Consider the following 24916-nt stretch of genomic DNA (forward strand, 5'->3'; position numbering starts at 1 on the left):
AAATTGAGAAGCAACGAAATGGTTCAAAAGCAATAACAAAGATGACTGCAAATGCCTACAATTTCAGCTCCAGAGCCTGGTGATTTTTCCAGCTGTGAGGCTACAAGCACTGTTCCAAAACCCAGCCCCGTGTGAACGTGTGGCAGACATGTGAGGTGCTGTATCGGGCTTCTCTTCAGAGCACAGTCTCTCTGGAGCACTACGTTAGCAGGAGTGAGCATTGCTAGAAACACTAGCATCATCTTTTCTCAAAACCCAAATTTGTACCTTTGTTTGCTCTTCAGTTCAAGGTCAGCTGCAGTGGCAACACTGTGCCTTGTGTCACTGGAGGCTACAACCAGATGTACAACAGCTTCAAGTTCTGGCACCTGCTCCGCTTCGATGAACTTCACTATCCCCAGCTTGCACTATTCAACAATGTGGAAAGTAAAGGCAGTATTACTGACAAGAAAGTATGTGTTGAAATAACCACAGCAGCTCAACTGTCTGAAACGCTGGCTTTTGCTTGCTAAGCTGAAGTTCATATATTCTCCCCACCTCTTTAGCAGTCTCCTCTTGTCTCCTTTTGAAGCAGCCACTTGCAGCAGAGTACTGGCATACTGATCAGGAATACTCTGCTGCTTCTTGGCTGGAAGGGGCAGTTTCACTAACACTGGATAGTTTTGCAGCCTCACTATCTCCAGGAGGAAGATGCAAGAGGAGGCTGCGGATGTGTCTGCTTCCTAACCAGCTCAGAGAGCTGCCAACAGATTGAGGGAGGCACCTCCCACCCACACCTCACCGTTGGAAAGTTCTTTAAGACATCATGCCCAAGTCCTCCAAGGCATTCTCTCAGACAACTAAAGTCATGGCCTGAATGAGCTACACATTTTCCCTCTGGCCTTCCCTTCCTCTGTTTGCAGCCATCCTTGCTACCACCCCCAGTCCCCTGAGATCAGCCCATCAGTGCGAATACCTGCTCCAGCAGCTCTGGTGTCCATGGGCTATCTCCAATTACCCTCTTGGCTGCATAAAAGCTCATCCCTGGAGGCGGCTGAGGGATTCCTGGACCTCCCACGGTACTTGACGAAGAGCCCTGTGCTGTGGGCATGTTTTGCCGACTCTGAGATTCATTCAGTACGTACCTAAACAGATGGGAATGGAGTTTCATTAGAGGCTTTACCACTCCACATTGCCAGTTGGATTAGATGTTGGAATACACATAACCTATATTCTTCAGTTAGTCCCATGACTTTGACATAAGACACAATTTTACTCATTTGAGACTCAGCTACCAGTTACCCCAGCATATTCCACAAGAGCTGTAGCTATCTCACTATAGCTGTTTGAAAAAAACAGCAACTACAAAACTCCTTGGTTAAGAGAAGGAAGGATCCACTGATGTTTCTGAAGAGAGTTATCTCAGGTTACAAACCAAAAAGACTGTTCTCTGCTATAGTAGAAGTCAATACATAGCTAACACTAGATGTGACAAGGTTATATTAAAAGCTTTAGCAACATTTGCATGATTTCTATGAAAGACTTCAAGCCTAATAAGCGAAATAGTGAACCGTATTCAACACAAAATGTCAGGAAGCAATCCCTGCTATCAAAAAATAAACAAAAAAAATTATCTTGAAAACAGCAGTTTCAGTGCTGGGCAGGGAAGGAAAACAAAACCATAAAGATTAAGCTTACAGTCTTTTTGTAGGCTGGCAAGTCTAGCCACCCTGAGCATACTTATGTACCCTCACAAAAGCTACTCTACCTCTCCCTGTATGTTTGGAAGCTTACTCAATACAAGAAGGGATGATAATTTTAGAAGAGACAAGCCTACCTGGACTTCTGTAAGGCCTTTGACACTGTCCCGTATGACATCCTGATCTCCAAATTCGAGAGATATGGACTTGAAGGGTGGAGCATTCAATGGATAAAGAATTGGAAGGATGGCCGCACTCAGAGAGTGGTGGTCAATGGCTCTATGTCTTGTGGCTGGTGACAAGCGGTGTCCCTCAGGGGTCTGTCTTGGGACCAGTACTGTTTAATATCTTTTTTACTGTTTAATATCTTTTGTGGTAGACAGAGGGATACGTGGTAGACAGAGGGATTTGGCCAGCCTCTTTTCAGTGGTTTGTGGGGATAGGACAAGGGGCAATGGCCACAAAATGGATCACAGGGAGTTCCGCACCAACATGAGAAAGAACTTCATGGTGAGGGTGACGGAGCACTGGAACAGGCTGCCCACAGAAGTTGTGGAGTCTCCTTCTCTGGAGATATTCAAGGCCCGTCTGGATGCCTACCTGGGCAGCCTGCTCTAAGGAACCTGCTTTGGCAGGGGGGTTGGACCCGATGATCTTTCGAGGTCCCTTCCAACCCCTTCAATTCTGTGATTCTGTGATCTTTACAAACATAGACAGTGGAATCAGCTGCACTCTCAGCAAGTTTGCAGATGACACCAAGCTGAGTGGTGCAGCCACACAACAGAAGGAAGGGATGCCATCGAGAGGGACCTGGACAAGCTTGAGAAGTAGGCCCACATGAAGAGAATGAGGTTACAAGTCCCAGTGCAAGGTGCTACACTTGGGCCAGGGCAATCCCAGAGTGGAGCACAGACTGGGAGAAGAACTCACTGAGAGCAGCCCTGCAGAGAAGGACTTGGGGGTTCTGGTGGACAAAAAGCTCAACACGAGCCAGCAGTGGGTACCTGCAGCCCAGAAGGCCTACTGCGTCCTGGGCTGCATCAACAGAGGGGTGGCCAGCAAGGCAAGGGAGGTGATTGTGCCCCTCTGCTCTGCCCTTGTGAGGCCCCACCTGGAGTGCTGCGTCCAGGTCTGGGGCCCCCAGCACAAGAGGGATGTGGGGCTGTTAGAGCGGGTCCAGAGAAGGGATACAAAGATGATCAGAGGGCTGGAGCACCTCCCCTGTGAAGAAAGGCTGAGAGCGCTGGGGATGTTCAGCCTACAGAAAAGAAGTCTCTGGGGTGACCTCACTGCAGCCTTTCAATACCTAAAGGGAGCTTATCAAAAGAGATGGAGACCAACTTCTTGCTCGGGCAGATAATGAATGGAAAACAGGGTTTAAACTAAAAGAGAGGAGATCTGGATTAGATGTTAGGAGGAAATTCTTCAGTCAGAGGATGGTGAGGCACTGGAAAGGTTGCCCAGAGAAGCTGTGGTTGCCCCATCCCTGGAGGTGTTCAAGGTCAGCTTGGACGGGGTCCTGAGAGAACTATCTAGTGGGTGGCATCCCTGCCTATGGCAGGGGGGTTGGAACTAGATGATCTGTTAGGCCCCTTCCAACCTGAGCCATTCTATGACTCTGTGAAGAACTGTTTTGCTCCAGCCAGCCATTCTCTGTTCTGCATTGAGCACACAGAGAACGAAAGAAAGTAAACAGTCTCAACGATGAGAATAGATGTTCATCCCAAGTCTCCAAGATTAATTTTTGATTAGCCAAAACTTTAAACACTCACTTGATTTTGAGCTTTAAGCCCTAAGTTAGGCTTTCTGGTTGTTTTACTGCATGCAAACTGGCAAGGTTCATTCACAACCAGGCAATGACTGAGCAAGTTCTACCAGGCATAACTTAGCTGTCAACAGCAACAAAGTCTCACCCCAGGGAGCAAGACTTGAAGAGAGAGTCAACCAGTGCCACAGGTGAGCTGAAGACACTCTCTGAGCACCTTCTGGAAAGAAAATGAAGCTAGAAAAGCACAGACCACTACTCCTTTCCCCCTACCCTCTGGTATTTCAAAATTAGTTGTCATGCTCTGCCAGTGTACAAAAGCACGTAAGGAACTGACGTCTCAATGAAATGCCACAGGACTTCATCTCCTGAAGCTACAGCCACAGTAGTGTTGAGGTGAAGCTAGTAGCATTCACCAATGCAAACTGACAGGTGTGAGCTGTGAACAGAGGAGTAGGTTGGGTGTTTTAAACTATAAACCACAACACTCAAATGGTAAGGACATGGCCCCCAAAACATCTGACAGGAGCACGGCTTCCAACAGAACTATGTAGAGAAACATCTGGTGCTCACTATTTTAAAAGTAATTGTTTTTTAGGTTAATCCACTTGAGTAAGGTGCTCAAAAATTCCTACTGCAATCAATGAAATATTAGAAGAAGAAATATGTTCTAGTGATAAAATTATTTCTACTTTCCTTGAAGCTTCCCAAGTGATAAGAAGACATTAAAAAATGTATAGAAAATAGATTCAGATAAAGAACTGCTTTTATGACACCAGAAGATTCCTAACAAGCAATGAGCAGTAAATTCAAGTTGCTCCGTAAATCGTTCTTGCTTTCAGAAACAGTGCTCACACCAAGACAATTCCATCACAGTTAAAATACTCTTCATCCAAAGACAGATGCAAGAGAAAGGTTTGGTTCTGAGAAGTACAAACATTCAGAGATTATGCTTACTTATGACATTGGAGGATCAAGCCTCAAACAACTGCACAAGTATGAGCACACATTTAGATTTGCTTTCTGTTTTAAAGGTTTGGTTGTTTAAAAGATAGCCCACATGTCTCATAGCTTCCCTTTGATCTCAGAAGAGGTCAAGGAGAGGACAACATAACACCCGATTAAGTAGAAAATAGATGTTTTGTTAAATTAAGAATGTATTGATCCCATTCGTACAGTTAGGACCCTACTATAACATGTAACTGACTGCATTTGAGGTAGGAAATAACAGCATACTTTGAATGTGCTTCCATGGGTGTGGTTTGTGATGTTTCACACATCAAGAGCACAGGATTACCAGATAAGACTGATATTAACTCATACTTACCCATAAGGCATAAGAAGAACATCCAACATAAAGTCCAAAAGCAGCTGTACAGTCTTTGGTTTTTCAGCAAGATTAAATGGAGAAGCTGCTGATTTCAGTGGTTCAGCAGGATATTTCATGTGAAAAAGGGTTGGTATTAGAAGATGCATTAGGCTGAAAAACAATTACATTTACTGCAACCATTTAAAAAAACACATCTGTTTATTCTTAACATTAAAGAGAGAAATCTTTATGAACATACCTGGTCCTTAACAGCAAAAAAAAAAAAGCTTAACAGAACTTTCAATGATTCACAATCCAGCATCCTCTATTTGACACCCAATGTACTTAACAATGGAAGGCAGAAGATAAAGCACGTACACAGACAATGTATTTATTATACACCACTATAGCCAATTTTTCCAAAAGTCTCTTTGCCTACGTACTTGATTTTTGGACAGGGAAAAAACATGCTCCCAAAGAAAACAATTTTTTTACACTGATCTCAAGAACAGAGGCAAGATTTTACTGCAAGAACTTTCAGTAAGATCATTTTAAAAACACCTCTATACTGCCACAGTGCTGTAGAAAAAATGAAGATATGATTTTAATGAAACTTTCCAGTGCCATCGTGGTGGAAACACATCTCAATGTAGGTAAGCTGCAGGATCATAATTAATATTTTTCTACAAGTGCTTAGTATACAGCAGCTTACCACTTCTGTGGTGATGTTATCACACCACAGGAAAAAAATGAGGAAATGATACAAATGATTTTACTGAAACGACACAAGCAGAATATACTCCAAGAATGTGTATTCATACCTATCTTGCTGTGGTTGAGGTTTCCCTTCCATTGCAGTGAGAAGAGTTGGAGCCAATTCACATTGTCTTTCCACAGGCAAACGGGGGTATCCCATCTTAACATAAATTATGGTAAAATTCTACAGGAGTAGAAAAAGCACACAGTATTACAACAGCACAAAAGAAATATCCATGTTTTAAACTCTTCTTGTATGCTGTTATGTAAATGGCTGTTGGAAACAAATTACATTTTGGAAGACCAATTTTTTTTAATTCCAAGGCTCACTGGATTGACAGCTTTTAAAGGGGGAAGTTCAGCAAGACTTGTTCACAAGGGGTTGAAGAACATCAATGCAAAAATCTCTCTCTAGCTTCTCCTACTCACTGTCAGTTTCACCAAAAGCAGCTTTACCTAAGCCATAGCTTCAAGGAAATAAAATGCAATGTTTTCACTTCATTATACATATAATAAAAATAGTAGGCGTTATTAAATAAGTACAGAGTAACCAACATAGCAAGTTTTCTCTTGAAATGTGTTTTTATATCACCATACTTAAAAACTGTGAATGCAATCCAAACAGTCCAATGACAGGACAGCATAGCAGAGCAGTACTGAATATTAGACTATCTTTAATTGCTACCATGTTGATTCAAACACAGCTCAGAACTGCAGAGATTATGTATTCAATGACTTGCTTGAAATAAGCATGCAAATTCAGTTTAAAAAAAGTATTTTTTTTTAAAGAACTACTAAGAGGTTAAAAGCTACTGAAGATGAAGAGCTGAAGACAGAAGGGACTTTTCTAGTCTTTAGTTCATTCCGATAGTTCCTCTGAATGAAAATTAATTGAGAAAAAACACATTAACAAAAGACAATTACAGAATGGTGCTGGTGATTGTGTAAGGTCTTTTTTTCTGGCTTGCTCTGAGAAAATGTGAGCCCTAGTTACGATCTGGACATCATCTGCTGATCCCAAGTACCACTCTGTGATCAAAATAAATACTAAGTTCAGCTTGTCAAAGGGTGGAGTAAGGAGGAGGAGGCCGGAGATGTGTGCATGCAGGGAGAGGGCTGGCAGCCACAGTACACCACCACAGTCCAAAGCAGTGCAGACCTCAGCTGTGTACCTCCCTTGGTGGCAGTTATTTGGCAACAAAGCACAAGCTGCAATTCACAGCAGGAAAAGCTTCAAAAATCGAAACAGACCTACAAAGTGTTGAAGATGGAAGAATTACGCTTCTTTGTAGATGGGACTTGCTAAAATTTTATGAAGCCCACTAATTCACTGCTTAGAACAATGTGCATCACTCAGATACATCAGTGAACACAGATTTTTCATGCGTGCTGCCAAAAAGCACAGTTTATGTCACATTTGTCTTCAAACAAGATGGTTCTTCTACTGCTCTACAGAACACTGGCAGACTAGAAGCCCTCAGTCACTCCCAAAAGGAGAACTCTGGATAATCCTACTTGCTTACAGACAGTCTGAGAGTACTTCTACATGACTGCAGTTTAAAAGTTGCAATATTTTTCCTTCTGTTTCTGAGGCATCACATTTTCCCTTTATACTGCATATGGATTTGTAACCAGATAAGATGGACAAAAGGTTTCCCTCTGATTTTATTGCTTTTTCGTGGTGAGGATTTGCAACAGATCTACCACAGCTGAAATGAAAATTATCTTCATTAGTACAACAAAACATTTTAAAGCTATTTTTGCTTTACCAGCTACATTGAATGACACCTAATCTATAAAACATCTTTCATCTTCTCTTGCTCAGCTAATGTCCTGACCCTAAAAACACACAAAAATATGTTCTCGTGTTCAGAGAAATGCAGATGCTTTAATCAAGACGCTAATCCTGCACATGTCAGGAAGGATTGGCAGTGGCTTGCAAAATGGGGCCTCAACAATAGGCCTTCTATAACACAAGCAATGACACGTCATGGATTCATGAAAGATCAAGAGTGATTACCAGTATTTTAACAAAGTCAATAGAGTAGCTGTTTTATGAACCTAATTTTCACCCACACCAGACTATAAAGTTTAGTTTAAAAGAATTGCTTAAAACATCAACCTCATTACAGTAAGACACTTGTTAAGAGAACTGACAGAAATAAAGCAGGAGTTTTAAAGAATATTCTTCTTGTTACAAGTAAATCGGCAACTGATCTTAGAACAACAAATACTTACAGTGACAAAAGACACTGCAGAAGGATCTTGATATTGAACCAGCAATGTCTCTACTGGAAGCTGGATTTTTGGGCGACTTTTGATACGCTTATTCAGATGAACAAGCAACTCCATGACCTGAGAGGAAGAAAACAAGAAATCTTGTAACAACCACCAGTGATTTTACTACATTGGACTCCACACTTCCCCAGTGCACTAGGAAGGTATACTGTACACAAGTTGGGATGGAGCTTCCTGATTATTTAGTCTCTGAGAAAATGGTGTCCACTATTAACCGTGCTATCTTGAAGCCACGCTGACATGTCTAAAGTCACTATCAAACACATCAAACATCTCAGACCATGCCACAACCAACACCACCACTAAGTAGAAATGTGAAGAGGAAGTGATTACTGAAAACGACTGGTTCTTTCTACACATTTAGCTGCTATCCCCCAAAACTGAGCCAGGCTTGGAAATTTGCATCGCTGCTGTCTGAGATCTATCTTTTGGCTGCAGAGTAACACCAACTCACAACACAGAACAAAAAACAAAAATGAACACACAAAACCCATCCATATGAAAGTTATCAAATAACTGTATGAAAACTAATGTTTGGTGCTGAATAAGACAGAACTGTAATTCTTCAGTCAGGAGGAGCAGTGTTGTTTGTAAATCTTCTAAACTGGATACTGTAACTGAATGGAGGAACTTAAGAAACTACAGTAATCTCCAGTATCTGGAGCAATGGTTTCAGAGAAATCACATAGAGCACCTGCAACTACCACATAAACCCTACCAGACTCTCATGCAAGGTGGTGCAAAAATATCAGTGACACAAAATGGAGTCAGCTCAGCTTCAGTAAAACCAGACTGACAGTTCCAGAAAGTCACAGATGCATGGTGACTTCAAGCAACTCAGGTCAAGGAGCCAGGGGGCACGCTGTCCTGAGCTGTTGATGGCCCATTACCTTAGTAAAGGTATGGTGAAAAAAGCAGCTAAATATCTGTCACTGAAGTTGGTGATGGAAACATCAGATTCATATGCATTCTGACCTGCCTATCATCTAAGACACCGTCTTTGCACCCACTTCACAACTAGATATCAAACAAAGATATAATCCAGAGAAACTGCACAGCTGACCACAAGCAATGGAACTGAGACAGAGATAAGCTGACAAAGTAAGTAAAGCTGAAAGCTATCAACTTTTGATATTGATAAAAATTCCCTTTAATTTAGAGGGGAAAAAAAAACTGTCTGCACACACTTACTGAGAAGAAGAGAAGCATTATAAGTTTGAGGAAACTGTTCATATTGTCTTTGACAGCTGTTGAAAAAATTGGTTGGATTTGGTTACGTGCTCATGCCCTGCTTCTCTAATCATTAACATCGAATCAGTGCACTAACGATCTCAACCAGCAGTATCTGAGCTGAATCAAACACCTGCACTTCTGAGCATGAGTGCTTTGTATGCTTTTACGTTGGCATCATGCAGCGAGATACTATCCAAAATGGCACAAATACTGCCAGTGTATCAGAACTTCTTGGAGCTGAGTGAACTTGCACTGGATTAGTTGTGCATGTGACAGACGCTGAGCGGATAACTGCTTCCGTAAAAGACATCCTAGAGCTGAATTTAAGTCACCTGTCAAACTGTGGCTTGAAGAGGGATTAGATTTCCTTTCCAGATCAAATTGCTTAAGAGGACACATGCATTGCAAGCTTATTCGCATACCTAGACTATATCCTAGACCTGAAAATGTATGAGGACAAAGAATTCAAATTATTAAACAACAAATAATATTGATATGACATTCACAAAATTAAGGACAGGGGTAAAACCAAACAAAGCAATGTATTAAGGCAGCAGGACGGAAAGAAAATTTTATTTTTTCCCCTTCCACTCTAACAGCATAAGGTTGAGGAGAAAGTCAGCCTGCAGGTTCAGAGTAAAATTACAGTCTAATCAATCCATCTGCTGTATTGAACCTTATTGGGTTTGCATGGCAAGGTTTTGGCAGCAGGGGGGCTGTAGGGGTGGTCTCTGTGAGCAGAGCTCAGCAGCTGCCCCATGTCAGAGCAGAGCCAGCTCCAGCTGCTCCAAAAGGGACCTGCTGCTAGTCAGAGCCAAAACTGAGCAAGCATGTTTTAAAAAGGGGAAAAAAACACTGGCAACAACAGCTGAGAGCGAGAAATGAGAAAATATGAGAGAAATAACCTGCAGACACCACAGTCAGTGCAGGAGGGCAGAAGGTGTTCCAGAGCAGATATCCATGCTGCAGACCATGGAGGACTGCCCAGTGGAGCGGGCTCCTGGAAGAAGCTGCAGCCTGTAGAGGCCAGCCCATACCAGCGCAGTCCATTCCTGAAGGACTGCACCCTGTGGGAAGGATGCATGCTTGAGCTGTTCTTGAACAGCAGCAGAGAAAGCGTTATGGATTGACCACAGCCCCTGCTGCTCATCCACCTGCATCGCTTGGGGCAGGAGTTAGATGAATTGAAACAGAAGCTGAACCTGGGAAGAAAGTGGTGGGAGGAAGGTGTTTTTACTTTGCTTTTAGTTCTCACTATCTTACTCGGTTATTAATTGAAAATAAATTAAATTAATCTTTCTCAAGCAGAGCTCTGTTTTGCCTGTGATGGTAATTGGTGAGCGATCTCTGTCCTCCTTTCCACCCACGAGTTGTTTCTCCTTGCTTTGTCACTGTTATGATGAGGAGAGGGAGTGAGAGAGTGACTGTGTGGGAACCCCAGTGACCAGCCAAGGTTGACCCACCACATGAACAAGCTACTCTGTCCTTCTGAAGCTGGGTGAAGGCAAGTCCTGAGACTCTGTATTGGCCTATACTTCAGCAGCATACTGGCAACACAGAGATGATATTTTTTTGTTCATATACGTATGTTATCAAAAGCTACATTATCTTTTTTTTAATAACACATTATATTATATATTATAATACACCTGAGAAGTGTTTATTATGTACTGTAAAACACTTAAAAGACAATGCTGCCATTGATCATAATCAACACAGGTTCACAAGGGAAAGTTCTACTGAACGATAATTTCAGAATCCCAGAATGGCCAAGGTTGGCAGGGACCTCTGAAGACCATCTAGACCAATCCCCCTGCCGAGCAGGATCACCAAGAGCACACTGCACATGACGGCATCTAGGTGGGTGTTGAATGTCTCCAGAGAAGCAGATTCCACAACCTCCCTGGGCAGCCTGTCCCAGTGCTCCGTCACCCTCACAGTAAAGAAGTGCCCCCTCATATTGAGCCGTAACCTCCTGTGCTTCAGTTTGTGACCGTTGCCTCCCGTCCTGTCACTGGGAACAACTAAAAGAGACCGGCTCCATCCTCTCAACATCCTCCCCTCAGATATTTGTACACATCGATGAGGTCTCCCCTCAGCCTTCTCTTCTCCAGGCTAAACAGGCCCTACTCTCTCAGCCTGTCCAGGTACGACAGGTGCTCCAGTCCTCTCATCATCTTTGTAGCCCTCCTCTGAACTCACTCCAGTAGCTCCATGCCCCTGCTGTACTGGGGAGCCCAGAACTCCCCGGGGAGCCAAGTGTGGCCTCACCAGGGCCGAGTAGAGGGGCAGGATCCCTTCCCTGCTGGCAACACTCTTCCAATGCACCCTCAGATACCGCTGGCCTTCTTGGCCACAAGGGCACACTGCTGACTCATGGTCAGCCTGCGGTCCACCAGGACTCCCAGGTCCTTCTCTGCAGAGCTGCTCTCCAGCAGGCCAGCCCCCAGCCTGTTCTGGTGCTTGGGGTTATTCCTCCCTAGGTGCACGAACCTGTTACAAGGTTACCCACCTAGCTGACCAAGGAAAGCCAATAGATGTGATATTTTTGGATTTCAGTAAAGCTTTCAGTACTATCTCGCACAGTATCCTTCTGGACAAAATGTCCAGCACAGAGCTAGACAAGAACATAATGCAACGGGGGAACAATTGGCTGACAAATCAGACTCAAAGGGATGTAGTAAATGGGGCTTACATTAAGCTGGAAACCAGCCACTACCGGGGCTCCATAAGCTCCATTTTAGGGAGTTCTTTTCAACTTTTTCATAAATGAGTTGGATGCAGGACTCAAATACATACTGAGCAAGTTTGCAGACGACACTAAATAAGGAGGAGCCGATGCCTCCCTTAAGGGTAGAGAGGACTTGCAGTGACATCTTGACAAATTAGTGAGCTGGACAATCACCAACTGCATGGCATTTAGCAAGAGCAAGTGCTAGATTCTGCACCTGGGACAGGGCAACACTTAATATACATATGGACTGGAGGACAGGAGGCAGGAGAGCAGTCCCACGAAATGGTTTCTGGTCAACAGCAAGTTGAATGTGAGTCCGCAGCTTGCCCTGGCAGCCCAGAGTGGCTATGATTCTATTTTGCACCATTCTATGATTCTTTGATAATAGCAATACATAATACTAATGCTACAATAGTTGCAAGAGATACCTGACATGAGACAGCAGAGTTTTGTCACTTTGCCTGTAGTCAGTCACTGGGTGAACAAAGTTTGTGCTTCTCTTTTCTCTACCCCACCTACTTTTTTGCCTTTATTTTCTAATGTAATGAGTGGTCATGTAGAAAGCCATATTTGCCTTACTTCCATTGCCTTAACATGATTTTGAGGCCAGAGTTGAGTAATAGGCACATTCTTTGCTGTCCACCAGGCAAGATTAGCACAGGAAAACTAGGTATTAGTGTTTAGAAGCCACTAGCATTTGAAAATAGACCAGACATTTTAGACACTTTCCACCAGCTTAGTAGAAAATAAGACCAAGTACCAAATTGAAAAGCTTAGTTCTGACATAAGTAGCAGAAGAAGACATGGTGCACATTAAACAGATTTATCTGCAGGTTACTCAGTGTTAGTGCTCATTAGAATTAAAAACTAAAAATGTTTTCCCCTTCTCTCCGTATCACTGATAAAATATTTTGATGTCCATGTACAGAAACAAACAAAAAAAATCAAAAACAAATACAAAAACTTCTTGTTATATTTTGAATTTATATCAGAAACAGAATACTGAGAGAGTCAACTTCCCTTCACTGATAATGGCAAGAGCAGAATCCAGGGTCATTTCCTTGACTGCAGTGAATTTGACAAATACCAGAAAGCACTCTTATGTTCTTATGATACCATCATCATCTCGTACAGACAATAATCTATAGCTTAAGTATATAAAAGGGGGAAGAGGAAACAAATTTTGTTTCATTATTCATTCTAACACAAAAACTACACTACATCATAAGAATGATGTGTGACTTTGAGAGACCTCTCAAAATCTAATTTTCAAAGTAGTCCTCCCTCTGTCCTGAATCTCGCATCACTCCAGAGAAAACAGACAACACTTTCCAGTTTATAAGTGGAAAAAATGGTATCTCTGTCCACGACAAGGAAGTTAAAACTATATGATACAAAGCATTGAGATTCTATGAAAAATATCATATAAAAATAGCCTAAGAAATTTCACACTAGTTAGTTGGATGCTTTTCTTCACAGTTTTAAGAGCACATAAGCATGTATTCAGAAGAACCCTTCTTCTGAGTCTCAACATTTGTCCTTCAGCATCTTGGAATGGCTTTTATGTTTATGGATTCACTTTCATGTGATCATGGCCAGGACCGTGTTTTGTGTAAAATCTGTGCTCTAGTTATTTGCAGGTTCTGATTTACTGCAAAGTTCAAGTGAAGGCACAATCATTTCTGTATTTCTTCAAGACAAAGAGGGAAATCTTAAAAAAAAAAAAAGACTCTGGTCCAGTTCTGTCACCAGGCAGCTCCTTCTGATGAAAAACTGCAGAGACAAAGAATTCATCCTTTGCTTACTAATCTAACTACTCCGGTCTCTTATACTCAGCTGCCTCTCCTGGCCACGTTCTCCTGGCGGAGCAATAAACACAAGCAGGTGTTCCTCTGTCAGAATCCAGGCCAGGTCTCTTCCGCCTTTAACTGTGAGTTTAGCAATCCTCTCACACAATCACACAACTGTTATTACCCAATACTTGAGCCAGTTTCGGCAGCTCGCGATGCCCATCTGCTAGTGAGAATATGCACACACCTGTGTACAGCATGAACCTCCCCAGCCGCTGAGCTCTGACCCTCAGCCTGCCCAGTGGCTGCCCCTGGGTCCCAGTCTCCCCAGTTGCTGGCACGTGGACATACACGCCCCTAAAGCTACAGCCCCACTCCAGCTGCTGCAACAGACCATCACACACATCCATGCACACAGAGCAGGCCAGGTCTCCCCTGGTCCTGCCGCCGCACCACAGAGGGTGGTCTCACTTGTAGAGATACAAAGGCACTCACATACCCAGCCCAGACAGGACTCCTGGTCTCCATTAGCCAGTCCGTCCCAGTTTCACCCTTAGGAGACAGACATTCACCACTAGGTCTCAGCCCAAGGGATCCTCATATCCTTCCTCCTCTCCAGCAGCTGACCAAGATTCCCCTGGTCACTCTGAGAGCCAACTTCTCCAATGTTCTCATCCTTAGAGACTATGGTCTCTCCAACTGCTGGCACCCAGATACCTTCCCCCTGCCCCCAACACAGAGTCCCTCACGCAGAACGAGCTAGAAATGGAATTTAACATGGAAACAGGACAGACTGTGCTGACCAGGTGCAGGACAAGGACAGACAAGCAAACCAATCAGTGAATTGTTTACATGCCACTGGCTCCTTTTATCCATTCTTTCCTCTACTCTACCACAATTGCTTCTCCCCAAATTACCTAGATCCACCCCTTTCCCCACCTTTAGTTTCTCCTCTAGCCATCACACAATAAAGCTTGTGCAATCCCAAAATGTTCTTCCACTGCACCTCATTGTGTCCGTTACCACTAGGCAGCACCCCCTCAGTCCAAGTAGTGCTTTAACACTGGCTCATCTTGATGGGTTTCATGCCTGGACAGCGGTGTTGAGACTCTCCTGGGGCAGCCCTGAGAGGATTCTGGACAGGATATCCCTTCCTCTGTGTCCATAATTGGGGTTGCCACCTGCCATTGTGCCCCTGTGCCCCTCTAGGCTTGCAGGCAACAGAGCTCCACAAGCTGATGGGCCAGTGGTTCCCATGATGGCCTGGGAGTAGCTGGGGTAGGGTGTTACATGGGTTCCCCCTTGCTATTATGCTTACGTGCCATTCTGTGGGTGTACAGATGAGTTTTTATCATGTAATCTAACACAGTGAACTGAATTCCTTAGGTACATACTGAATTCTGCCTCTGAACTGGTTTGTTCCTTACTCCTATTCCTGTAGCTAGACAAGCACCAAACCATTTATCAGGTGGAATTTAATATGCACCTGAATAAACTCTGTGATAAAGCTGCCATCTGTAGCAGGGAGCCAAATTCTTTCAGAGAGATATTAAATTGCATCTCAAAAGCTATTTGGTCCTCACTCCTGGTTCTGTTACCAGGTTAGTGAATGAGACCCATGAGCATCTCTTCACAGCCTTTTGCACACAGAAGCAGGCTTGCTCCACATGTGTTGTGTGTCCAGCCAGGTGACGCAAAACAGCCCTCACCTCAAAGTCGTGCCAGTTGCCTCTGTGGCAGTAAGTCTCTGTCCCAGGCTAACTCATAGTTAGCTGGATTCAAGTGGAAACAAATACAGCCTCCACACATCTGCAAAAGCCACACATCTGCTTATACAGGCAATGACTGTTTTCTCTAAGCCCTGACAGCTGTAATAAACCCATTCTTCTTATCAGGCTCATGACAACATTTCCTGAGAGAGTAAATTTCTTCACAGAGAACATCCAAGAGCTGTAAAGCACCATTCAAAAGTATCTACTTCTGCGTGATGAAGACAACATACCACTACAGTAAACTGCACTCTTACCTTTTTACGCACTCCTTCCTGTGTGCTGGACAGCTTGAGGAGAACGGGGGGTAGGAATTTGGAAATAATATTCTGTAACTGCTCATCTGTTTCCGCATGGCCAAGACGCAAGAACACACGTTCAAGTTGATCTGCAGAGAAAAAGAGAGAAACCTGTTGAAACTCAAAATTTCTGTAAGAAGAAAAGAACTTTTTCTGAAATTACCTTATGGGCCTCTAAGAGATGCCACACGCAGTTCTCGAAGTAATTCTGTCTCAATACAGGATTCAATACAATACTCAACACAGATCCATCTTCTACTTTTAACACTAACTGACCAAACTGTTAAATATTTTATTTTAAACCAAATGTATAAATATCTAAAGTGCAGGAGGCAAATGGACAGAGCCAGGCACTTTTCAGTGGTGTGCAGCAGTAGTAGGACAAGGGGCAATGACCAAAAACTGGAACACAAGAAGTTCCACATAAACATGCGTAAGAAAGTCTTTACAGTGAGGATCACAGAGCACGGGAACAGGGAGAATGTGGGGTCTCCTTCTCTGGAGATACTCAAGACCTAACTTGACACTTTCCTGCCCAACCTCCTACAGGGAATCTGCTTTTAACAGGGGGGTTGGACTCAATGACCTCCAAAGGTCCCTTCCAACCCCTGTGATTCTGTGAACTGCCGATACTGAGCAAACCAGCCCAATGGCTTCCAGTACTAGCCTCCACAATCACATACAGACCACTCCTATCAAAGACAAAAGCAATTCAGACTTGCTTGACATTGCTTCATGCTGTGTTTCAAATAAAATCTGGAACGTATCCAACAGTGATAAGAAAGGTTAGCATCTCTAAGTCACTCCTTGCCCTTTCTGCTTTGACAGCAAAGTTGTGCAGCTGTAGAGCTGCAAACTTTTAAAAGTGTGCTTGCTGTGACCTGCATTCAGACCATGGTGTTCAATATCTCTGCTAGATAATTAGAGGGCAAAAAGATTTGTCCAATTCTTGTTGTTATTCTTGCTAAACCTAGGGTTCTGGTTGTGCACAGGGATCCCACTGTAGATGCTAAGTAAACAGAACAAAATGCTAACCATGTAAAACAGGACTCAAGACATATTACAGCTAAAAAAAAAGTCTAGGCAAAGCACCAGGTAAAAGCTTGGGACAAGCCACGTCATCACAGCTGTGAATGAATTAGCAGGCTGTGTACCTGAAAGCACAAGAAACAAGCTGTAAAGTGAAATAGTTGTGAAAGAGCTTGAGACTACTGCTCAAGAGTGATACTGAAGGGAGAATTCATAGTGCATATTGACACAGGTTCACTTGTTCTGCCTGTGGCCTTATGTTAAGCCACATGGGTCTACAAAAGCTGGATCAATCAGCTTTATGAACCTGTACAAATACTGTCTGAATCAGTTAGTGGTTTGAAAAAATTTGTTAACCTTTTTTTCCACAACAGACAGCATTATCATCAGGAATAAGATCACAAGTGTGAAACACAGGATATGTTGCTGTAACTTAAAACACAAAGTTCCCAAAATCGCACTGTGAAGCTGCTGGAGAGTTGTAACAAATTCATTTTCCTCTGGCGAGGAGACCTGCTGCTAGAACAAGAAGGAAAACAACAAATTAACTCCAACAAAGACGTACAAGTTGCAACTTCTACAAGATCAAGAGGGGAAAAAATGCACGAAGCATTTTCTCGGTGAGCTAGTAGAAGATCACTTCAAGGAAACAGATGAGACCGAAGTCTTCCGTCAGCAGCTCAAGCACAAGGCCTGAGGACCATCTGTCTTTGCACGGAGAATGGAGGAGTCACTATTTTAAGCACTGGCACGCAGCTGCCCTGACAGCTACACCAGAAGCAAAGCAAAGCCTTCCTGGCGCAGCGGCGCTCCCGATGCATGCAGCATTAGGGACTTCTCCCTCCTTTGCAGCCATGTCCACAGGCAGCAAGGGGACCCAGTCAGTGCTTTCAAAGGGACTGCAGGTCTCAAGACATCCTACACGGAGGAAACCATTCGCCCAAGGACTAATCTGAAGTGATCTGCTAGAAGCCGAGATTAAAGGGTGACCAAGGAGAACTCTCCTTAAGCAGAGAAGGATCACCAGGCAGACTGTGGAGGACTGAGGCGACCGCATATGTCTGGAAGTAAAGCAAACAAAAAGGATGCTCAAATTCAAACACAGCTCTAGCCAGGAAACCTCTCACGATGTACCTGCAGAATCCTTCACTGTCCTGTTTTTAATCTGTCCTGTCCCTGTACTAAGACTCCTTACAGCATGATCCCTCCTCTGCCAGCTGTGGATTAAACACCTCCAATGCCTCACCTCCAACATTTTATCTTCTGCTGAGCAAATATGATGGGGCGCTGAAAAGACAGAGGGCTACGAAATTTTACAGTCAGGGGAATTAGAAGCCAGAACTCTGCAGCACCTACCATGCAAGCTGACTCGCAAACTGATCCCATTTCAGACAGATTTCAGGGAACATTTAGGCTGTCAGTTAGCCAACAACTTTGAGGTATTCCTCTCTCTCTTTTTTAATCCCAACAATATTTATCTTTTTGTCTTCCTTTTTGTGTCATATTCCACCACCCTGAATCACCTCTCCCCTTTAGGACCTCCCAGATGTCAAACCCGGCCAGCGCCCGGGGACTGCTTGGGACACCCCAGGCAGGTGAAATGGCTCAAGGCGCTACAGGAATCATCCAACCTTTTCCCTTGGAGCTGGACCTCCAGGTTACCACTGCAGATCCACCATCCTCACGGCAGCTGACTGAGGAGCCTCCCAGCTACAAGCTCCCTCACACGGCTACAGATCACACTTGACCATAACGAAATACAAGCGAAGTTATTTCCCGAGCCACTGGGCTACACACACCTCCCAAAAGGCACAGAGGCCTCTCCGTAAGAGTCTGCAGGAAGCGCAGCCACTCACTGAATCATGAGCACCTATATTATTACCAGCTTTCCCTATTATTTTGGTGTTATTCAGCAACCAGAATTGTACTAACAGAACAGGAGAAATAAGGAAAAAAAAAAAAGCTATCCCCTTGTTCACCATGCCCACGAGATAAGTTTATTACTTTTCCCATATCCTTATGGTCTAGTAGGTCAAGCCGTAGTGCTGCAGTCGAGTATCCTTCCCCTAAATGCAAGCATGACAGGACTCTCCAGCAAATTCATGGGGACCAGTCTCCTGGCTGCAGTCAAGAAGCCGTCCAGGAGTTTGTCAGATCACAGGCGAGCCTCACCCCTGCGCGCTGATGCAGGCGTATCCATAGCAGCAGGGCAGCGAAACAAAGGAAAGGAACGTGGCTGCAGAGCCATGAACCCTCACACGTTCTGCACAGCGACCATTTTACTCCCAGTTTTAGCTCCGTGGACTGTTAGGACCATGTCTCAGGCTGGCAGCGCTCACTACAGGAGAGCATAACCCCTGGAGAACTGAAGCACCACACGTGGTGGTGAGCTGCTGGAGCTCAGATCTCACGTCTGACCTCCACGCCTGGCTCCGGGCAGGGTCCTTCCCCTCTTCCCGCAGCATCTGACAAAGGGTTTGCTCCCAACCCACCTCGCATTCCTACCCCATGCACTTCACACTCTAAGAATGGAGCCAAAACCCTCCCCATCCAGTTTTGTGGCCCCCACTGGGGACGGTAAAACTGCAGGGCTGTAATTTCAACAGGGGACCACTAGGTTTTATTACGATAAAAATACGTTAAAGCGAGAGGTCTAACTCGCTTTGCTACATACCACAGGGGAAAAAAAAAAAAAAAGAAAAAAAGATGGCACAAGAGCACTTTGAATAAACATTAGCAACTAAAATTAACTGCTAGAGCAATCTTACTGCAAGTTGCCTTTGCCAGTCTTTACCATTGCTAACCCAAACTGAACTTGAAATCCATCCAACAAAACACCTCCTATAATTTCTCCTTTCACAAGCTGATTGATATTGTTAACAAAGATAATTTAAAGTTTTTGGAAGAACTGCAAGAAATAAGTAAAGGGGAGATGATGTTTCATAAAATAGAACTATATTCCCATCTTAAAAGCTGCTATTTAAGAAAATGGATTGTGCAAAGGCTTCTCCTTCCTAAATCTCACATTACACTCTCACCTAAAATTTAGGACTGTAATATTCCCTTGCTATTGGTCGCAAGTTCTAGCACCCTCTGTATTAGCTAATTATAATGTTTATAAAATTACTGCATAGTCAATCTACTGCAAGTCTGCTGAGCATGCGGGTGGGGGAAGACTGTCAGAGACAAAGGACCACTTTTAATACAGCCCAGAGGACTTAAGAAAAACATCTGTTGAGAAAGTCGAAATGAAAGGGAGAAAGGAGGAAAGGAAGCAGGCTTCGCTGGAATGACAACTGGAAAACGCAGTGCCCAGACATGCCAGGCTCTAAATAAATCACTCCAAGAACAAACTTGCACTTCAGCACCTTCAGACCAACGGAGAAGAGCAGGGCACACCTGGACCACTGTGAGCTTCTGGGTTCACTCCACAACAGGGAGCCCCTTGCTCCACGAGCAAGCTTTGGAAGGAGCAACCCAAATAAGGTTAATTCACTACTGTCATTCAGCACATCACTGATTTCATTATTTTCATTAAATGTTTCCCTTTATAAAGGAACATGAAAGCTAGCAACCATTTCTTTAAAGAGGGATGACCACTACACCACCCAGAATCTGGTTATGAGGTATGTGACAACCACAGTCCCAGTCAAACTTACCCACTACATCAGCAAGCACATGAGAAATCATGTCTGGGTTATTATGTATTCTTAGAAATATTATGTGTGCCACAGCTATGATGATGACCTTTTGCTGGGGATTAAAATAAACAGCCAAGAATGAACTGCATGAGTAAAAGAATGAATACCAGACGGTTTTATTTTTAAAACCCATACAATTAAGTCCATGCAAAGTTTGTAATAGACATTCATGTATTTTGGCATAAGCGCAACCTCTTTCCTAGCTGCTTTGTCACATTTTCATACATTTCATCTTTACCCAGTGTTTTCTTGAAAAAGAAAAAAAAAAAACACGTCTACAAAAGGATGAACATAAACAAGGAGAATTTAACAACAGGCACTGTTTATGGAGAGACCTTCCATTTCACTGTATGTGAAAGAACCAAGTGGCAAGAAAACAAGATAAATCTTTGTATCCCCGCTTCCAGCAGCAGTGTCCAATTTGTGTCTACAGACATGGTGTATTTGGAATCTGAAATCCTCAAGTTACCATGGCAATGCAGTTACTGATTTGTGAGAAAATGCATGTTTCACTTCTGGTTCTTTCCAGTCTCCATTTAAAACTACGGGAGGAAATACAGGGTTCAGTACTCAAGACAACACCTCTTGCAAAAAGCAAAGGAATAGATTTCAAAACACAGATAACATACAGCATACAAGTTTTACAAGAAAGTCACGTTAACAGCAAGGCTCTGACTCGTGCTTTATAGGCTTCCAAACCCTGTGACACGGGCCGTAACAGAGTCAGAGCTAATTCTCAGCCTTCCTACTTCAGAACTGATCCTGCAGTCACTCAAGCCAAGAGCAAACCTCCAGCCTGCTACTGAAACAACATGCCCACTCTGCCAGTTCTGCTATGTGGTAGCTTGCCAAAGGGAACAGCAGAAAGACACAGAAAGGATACAGTAAATAAATAAACAGCCTAACATTTTCCACCCTTTTACAAGGGCGTTTCCCTACCTACTTCCTTTTATTTTATTTTTTTCCTAGTTAAAATCACATACTTCGAATGCTTGGCCTTCCTAAGGTAGCTAGCTCACTGTTTATCCATCTTTTTATCGAAGAAGTCACCTCTCGTTTCAGCTGAGCTCAGTTCCATTTCATGTGTCCAGGCTCTCCTCCCTGTCCTTACGCAAGATAAAGAATTAGCTCCCTCTGGCATTTATTGCTATTACATGCAGCACGTCAGCCATTCTGTACACACCTCTCAGCAACATATGTTGGTATAATTGAGTGTCAAGCACCAGAAACACCCTTCTTTGTATGAAAACAGACTCAAGAAACTACTGAGACCAGGTCATGTCAAGGTAATTATACTTAATAATTTAACTACCCTAGTAGCCCCAAATAGAGTCTTGCGTCCTCTGCAAAACACAGTAGAAAAGCAAAGTTCCGTGCGTAAAGCTGGAATTTGTCTTCGCTTTCCTGAAAAATACAGTCTATTAGACAGATTACTGGGACTGCCACATTAAAGTATTTCTACAAGCGTGTTTCACTGCAGCAAACAAAAAACCTCAATTGTATGAGCTCTGTAGAACCACTATGCTGCACTTAGTGTCCCCCAACCCTCTCTCCAAAAGGCCCTACAGCATGTAAAGACTACTGGACACAGGTGGGTTTCGACTTCCCTGCCTGGACAATGGGTAGTTTTCAGCACAAATACCCGCTACAAGCAAAAGCTGTTTGTTTCTGTGCTATTCTGCATGCAGTCAGGGAATCAAACCAGCTCCCGTCCACTGTGCCGCTACTAGAATAGAAGTCAAATTCTTGTTCAGATGGTATTAGACTCTGGGAGAAAATGTATCTGGTATGATTATAGTAGCAAACAGTGAGTCAGGATTTGCTGGTGCTATTCCTGGCTCTACCAGTAACCCATTATGTGCCTACAGGCAAATCACTTAAGGGAGCGTTTGCAGAGCTGGGCTCATCGCTGCATTATTTTACAAGCTCTGACTGGAAAAAGGTGGGAAGGCCTGGGCGTGAGGGAATGTTTTCTCTTTTGTCCATCCTGTTCTTCCATTTCATAGAAAATCTTTTATAAATGGCTTGACTGACATGCCAAAATCCAAATAGTTTTAATATGCCAGGTTTAGGCTGTCCATTCAACTGGCTGTCTACTCTTCCTCAAAATTAACTGTTCCTTCTCTTGCACCTGAACTCTTAAAGCTTCAGGACTAGTTTAATGGCTTTGCATTGATTTTTAACCCGCATATCTTCACTCTTATGCTGACTTCAAATAACTAGTCCTCTAGAATGGTAAGTACCCTCATACACAACCTAAGCAAATAGCAAGAGGTCTTGTGTTTGACTGGTGCTGTAGATCGAAGTTTCCTATAGCTATACATATGTAAAGCAAGGAAAATTGATTTTCCAGTCTAAAACTAGTAATAATTATGCTTGTTATTTTGGGACTTATCGTCATCCTAAAAAGAAACAGATTTCTTTCCAAATACCATGAAATTTAACTATTTAAATGCAAAAAAAGACGGAAAGCCCACACGGAGGTTGTTCAGTTTCCCGCTCCTTTACCTTAAAAATAAAAGCTAATGGAAAAAGAGAGATTTAAGTAAGACTGCAGTACTTCCTATTCAGCGACAGATGAGGAACTAGGGAAGAACAAACAAAAGCCAACACTCTTTCCTTCCCCACTGGGCCAAGGAAGGTTTCCAACCACCCAATACAACCTGTATACAACCGCTGCGGGATGCAGAGGACCAGCAACCCGAATTACGTCATATAATCACCGGCATGAAGCTCGCTGTAAGGACATTCGTCCTCTCACAGTGATTAACACAAGGGGCCGTTTAGCACCTGATATGTGGCTGAGGACTAATTTTTTGCAGGGTCTGCATCTGGAGGCTGGAAAGCCGGCTTCTACACAGATAAAAGCCAAGGAGCTGCAAGCCAGACAGCTCATGCTGTCTGGTTTCAGCAAGCAGCATCACATCAGCAGCATAAAAGCGACAGAAGAATCTCTCGGATGGCAGTGGCAGGCAGGTCTGTCACTGTCACAATTTATCCCAGTTGTCAATGGAATAAATAGCCTGGCATTTGTGCCCTCTGATTCAAGGATCAGTGTAACCTGAAGATCCTTCTCACTCCACCACGGGGTCCTGGCTCTCTGGTTACATAAAGGACATCCTCACCATCGCTGCCACTCAACTGGGCTCCAGTAACGTCTAACAAAGAGCAGAACAAAGGCATCACCTCCGCAGCAGAAACACAGAGAGACCAACAACGACAAAATCACACACACACAAAAAAAAAACAAAAACAAAAAAAAACCCACAAACACAGAAACGCCTCAGACCTGAAATCCAACCGCAGAAATATGCCCAAAGTATTTCTGCTGCCCTTCATCCCTGGCGGCTGCCAAACACACCATTCCAGAACAACCAGCGGCCCTTTCACTCCGCTGAGTCATACGCTATCTGTTTATTAATTCTCAGACAAAAACCAGCTCTTTTACACGTCAGGAAAAGCAGGGAACGGAGAACATATATATTTTTTTAAAGTTCCGTGAGCTTCTGAGAACAGCAGCCTGGCCTCTGGAACAGAGGTCGGGCCCGGAGGGGGCAGGGGCACGGGATGGGCCCCCCCGAGCCCCGGGGGTCCCCCAAACCGGGCACCCCTCGGTCTGCCGGGGGGCTCCACGCCTGGCCCCGGGGCCGCCCCCGGCTCCCCCCAAGAGCAGGCCGGGCACGGAGCGGGGCAGGCCGGCACCGCCCGGGACTACATTTCCCAGCCGGCCCCGGGGGCGGCCCCGGCCCCCCCGCCCCGCCACCAGCCGCGCCCACGCCGGCCGAGGGGCTGCCCCGGGCCGGGGGGCTCCGGGCGGCTCCCTCCGATCTCTCCCCCCCGGTCCCCGGCGGCGCTTACTGAGCTCGTCCTGGGCAGCCGCGGCGGCCGCGGCCATGTTGTGCTGTGCCGACTGCGGAGGGAGGGAAAGAGGGAGGGCGGTGAGAGGCGAGCCGCGGTCCGCCCGGAGGCCGCCCGAGCCCCGTCCCGCCTCCTCCGCCTCCTCCTCCGCCTCCTCCTCCTTCCCTTCCTCCTCCTTCCCGTCCTCCTCTTCCTCCTCCTCCTCCTCCTCCTCCTCCCCGCGGCTCTCCCCACGAGGGGCAGCCGGCCCCCGCCCTCCCGCTTTATATTTAGAAAGAGCTGAGCCATCGTCCCCGCCCGCACCCCCCCCCCCCCGCCGCCGCACTGACCCGAGTCCATGCTGACCTCCATGCCGGCGCGGGCACACGGCTGGCGGAGGAGGAGGAGGAAGAGGAGGAGGAGGAGGAGGAGGAGGAGGAGGGACGGCGGAGCCTCGCCTCCCCCTAGCTGCGGCCGCGGCTCCTGCACGGCCGGGGGCTGGGCTGCGGCCCCCCCGGCTCCGCCCAGGGCCGGGCTGCCCTCGCCGGTTGGGATTTCTGAGGCAAAGCGAGTTATTTCTGCTTGGGTTTCGTTGTTAAATTCATTCAGAGTGAAACTGGTGGAGGGTTGGAAGAGACCTCCAAGATCATCTGGTCCAACCACCACCCTGCCACCAGTGTCACCCACTAAACCATGTCCCTAAGCACCAGATCCAAC

General features: G+C 44.8%; 1 protein-coding gene and 1 long non-coding RNA gene across 6 annotated transcripts in view; one reads left to right on the forward strand and one right to left on the reverse strand.

The window, feature by feature from the left end:
* Positions 1-24728, reverse strand: part of ECPAS (Ecm29 proteasome adaptor and scaffold) — a 68897-nt gene extending 44169 nt beyond the window's left edge. Inside the window, exons 1-7 of one of the 5 annotated variants that reach the window (XM_040541992.1) lie at positions 24566-24728; positions 15591-15721; positions 7748-7864; positions 5575-5693; positions 4772-4924; positions 956-1124; positions 268-407 (exon numbers count right to left, since the gene is read on the reverse strand). In XM_040541992.1, the coding sequence (XP_040397926.1) occupies positions 268-407; positions 956-1124; positions 4772-4924; positions 5575-5693; positions 7748-7861 (695 nt within the window). In that variant the 5' untranslated portion in view covers positions 7862-7864; positions 15591-15721; positions 24566-24728. Of the gene's footprint in view, positions 1-267; positions 408-955; positions 1125-4771; positions 4925-5574; positions 5694-7747; positions 7865-15590; positions 15722-18665; positions 18754-24220; positions 24405-24549 lie in introns of those variants that run through there. The other 4 variants (XM_040541990.1, XM_040541988.1, XM_040541989.1 and 1 more) reach the window with 4 other exon arrangements.
* LOC121062241 lies at positions 18863-19341 on the forward strand. Its single transcript, XR_005815484.1, has 2 exons — positions 18863-18978; positions 19061-19341. It is a non-coding gene; the product is annotated as an uncharacterized LOC121062241 (long non-coding RNA).
* Positions 24729-24916: the final 188 nt, after the last annotated feature.

This window comes from Cygnus olor, chromosome Z (genome assembly GCF_009769625.2).
Source record: "Cygnus olor isolate bCygOlo1 chromosome Z, bCygOlo1.pri.v2, whole genome shotgun sequence".
Classification (NCBI taxonomy): domain Eukaryota; kingdom Metazoa; phylum Chordata; class Aves; order Anseriformes; family Anatidae; genus Cygnus; species Cygnus olor.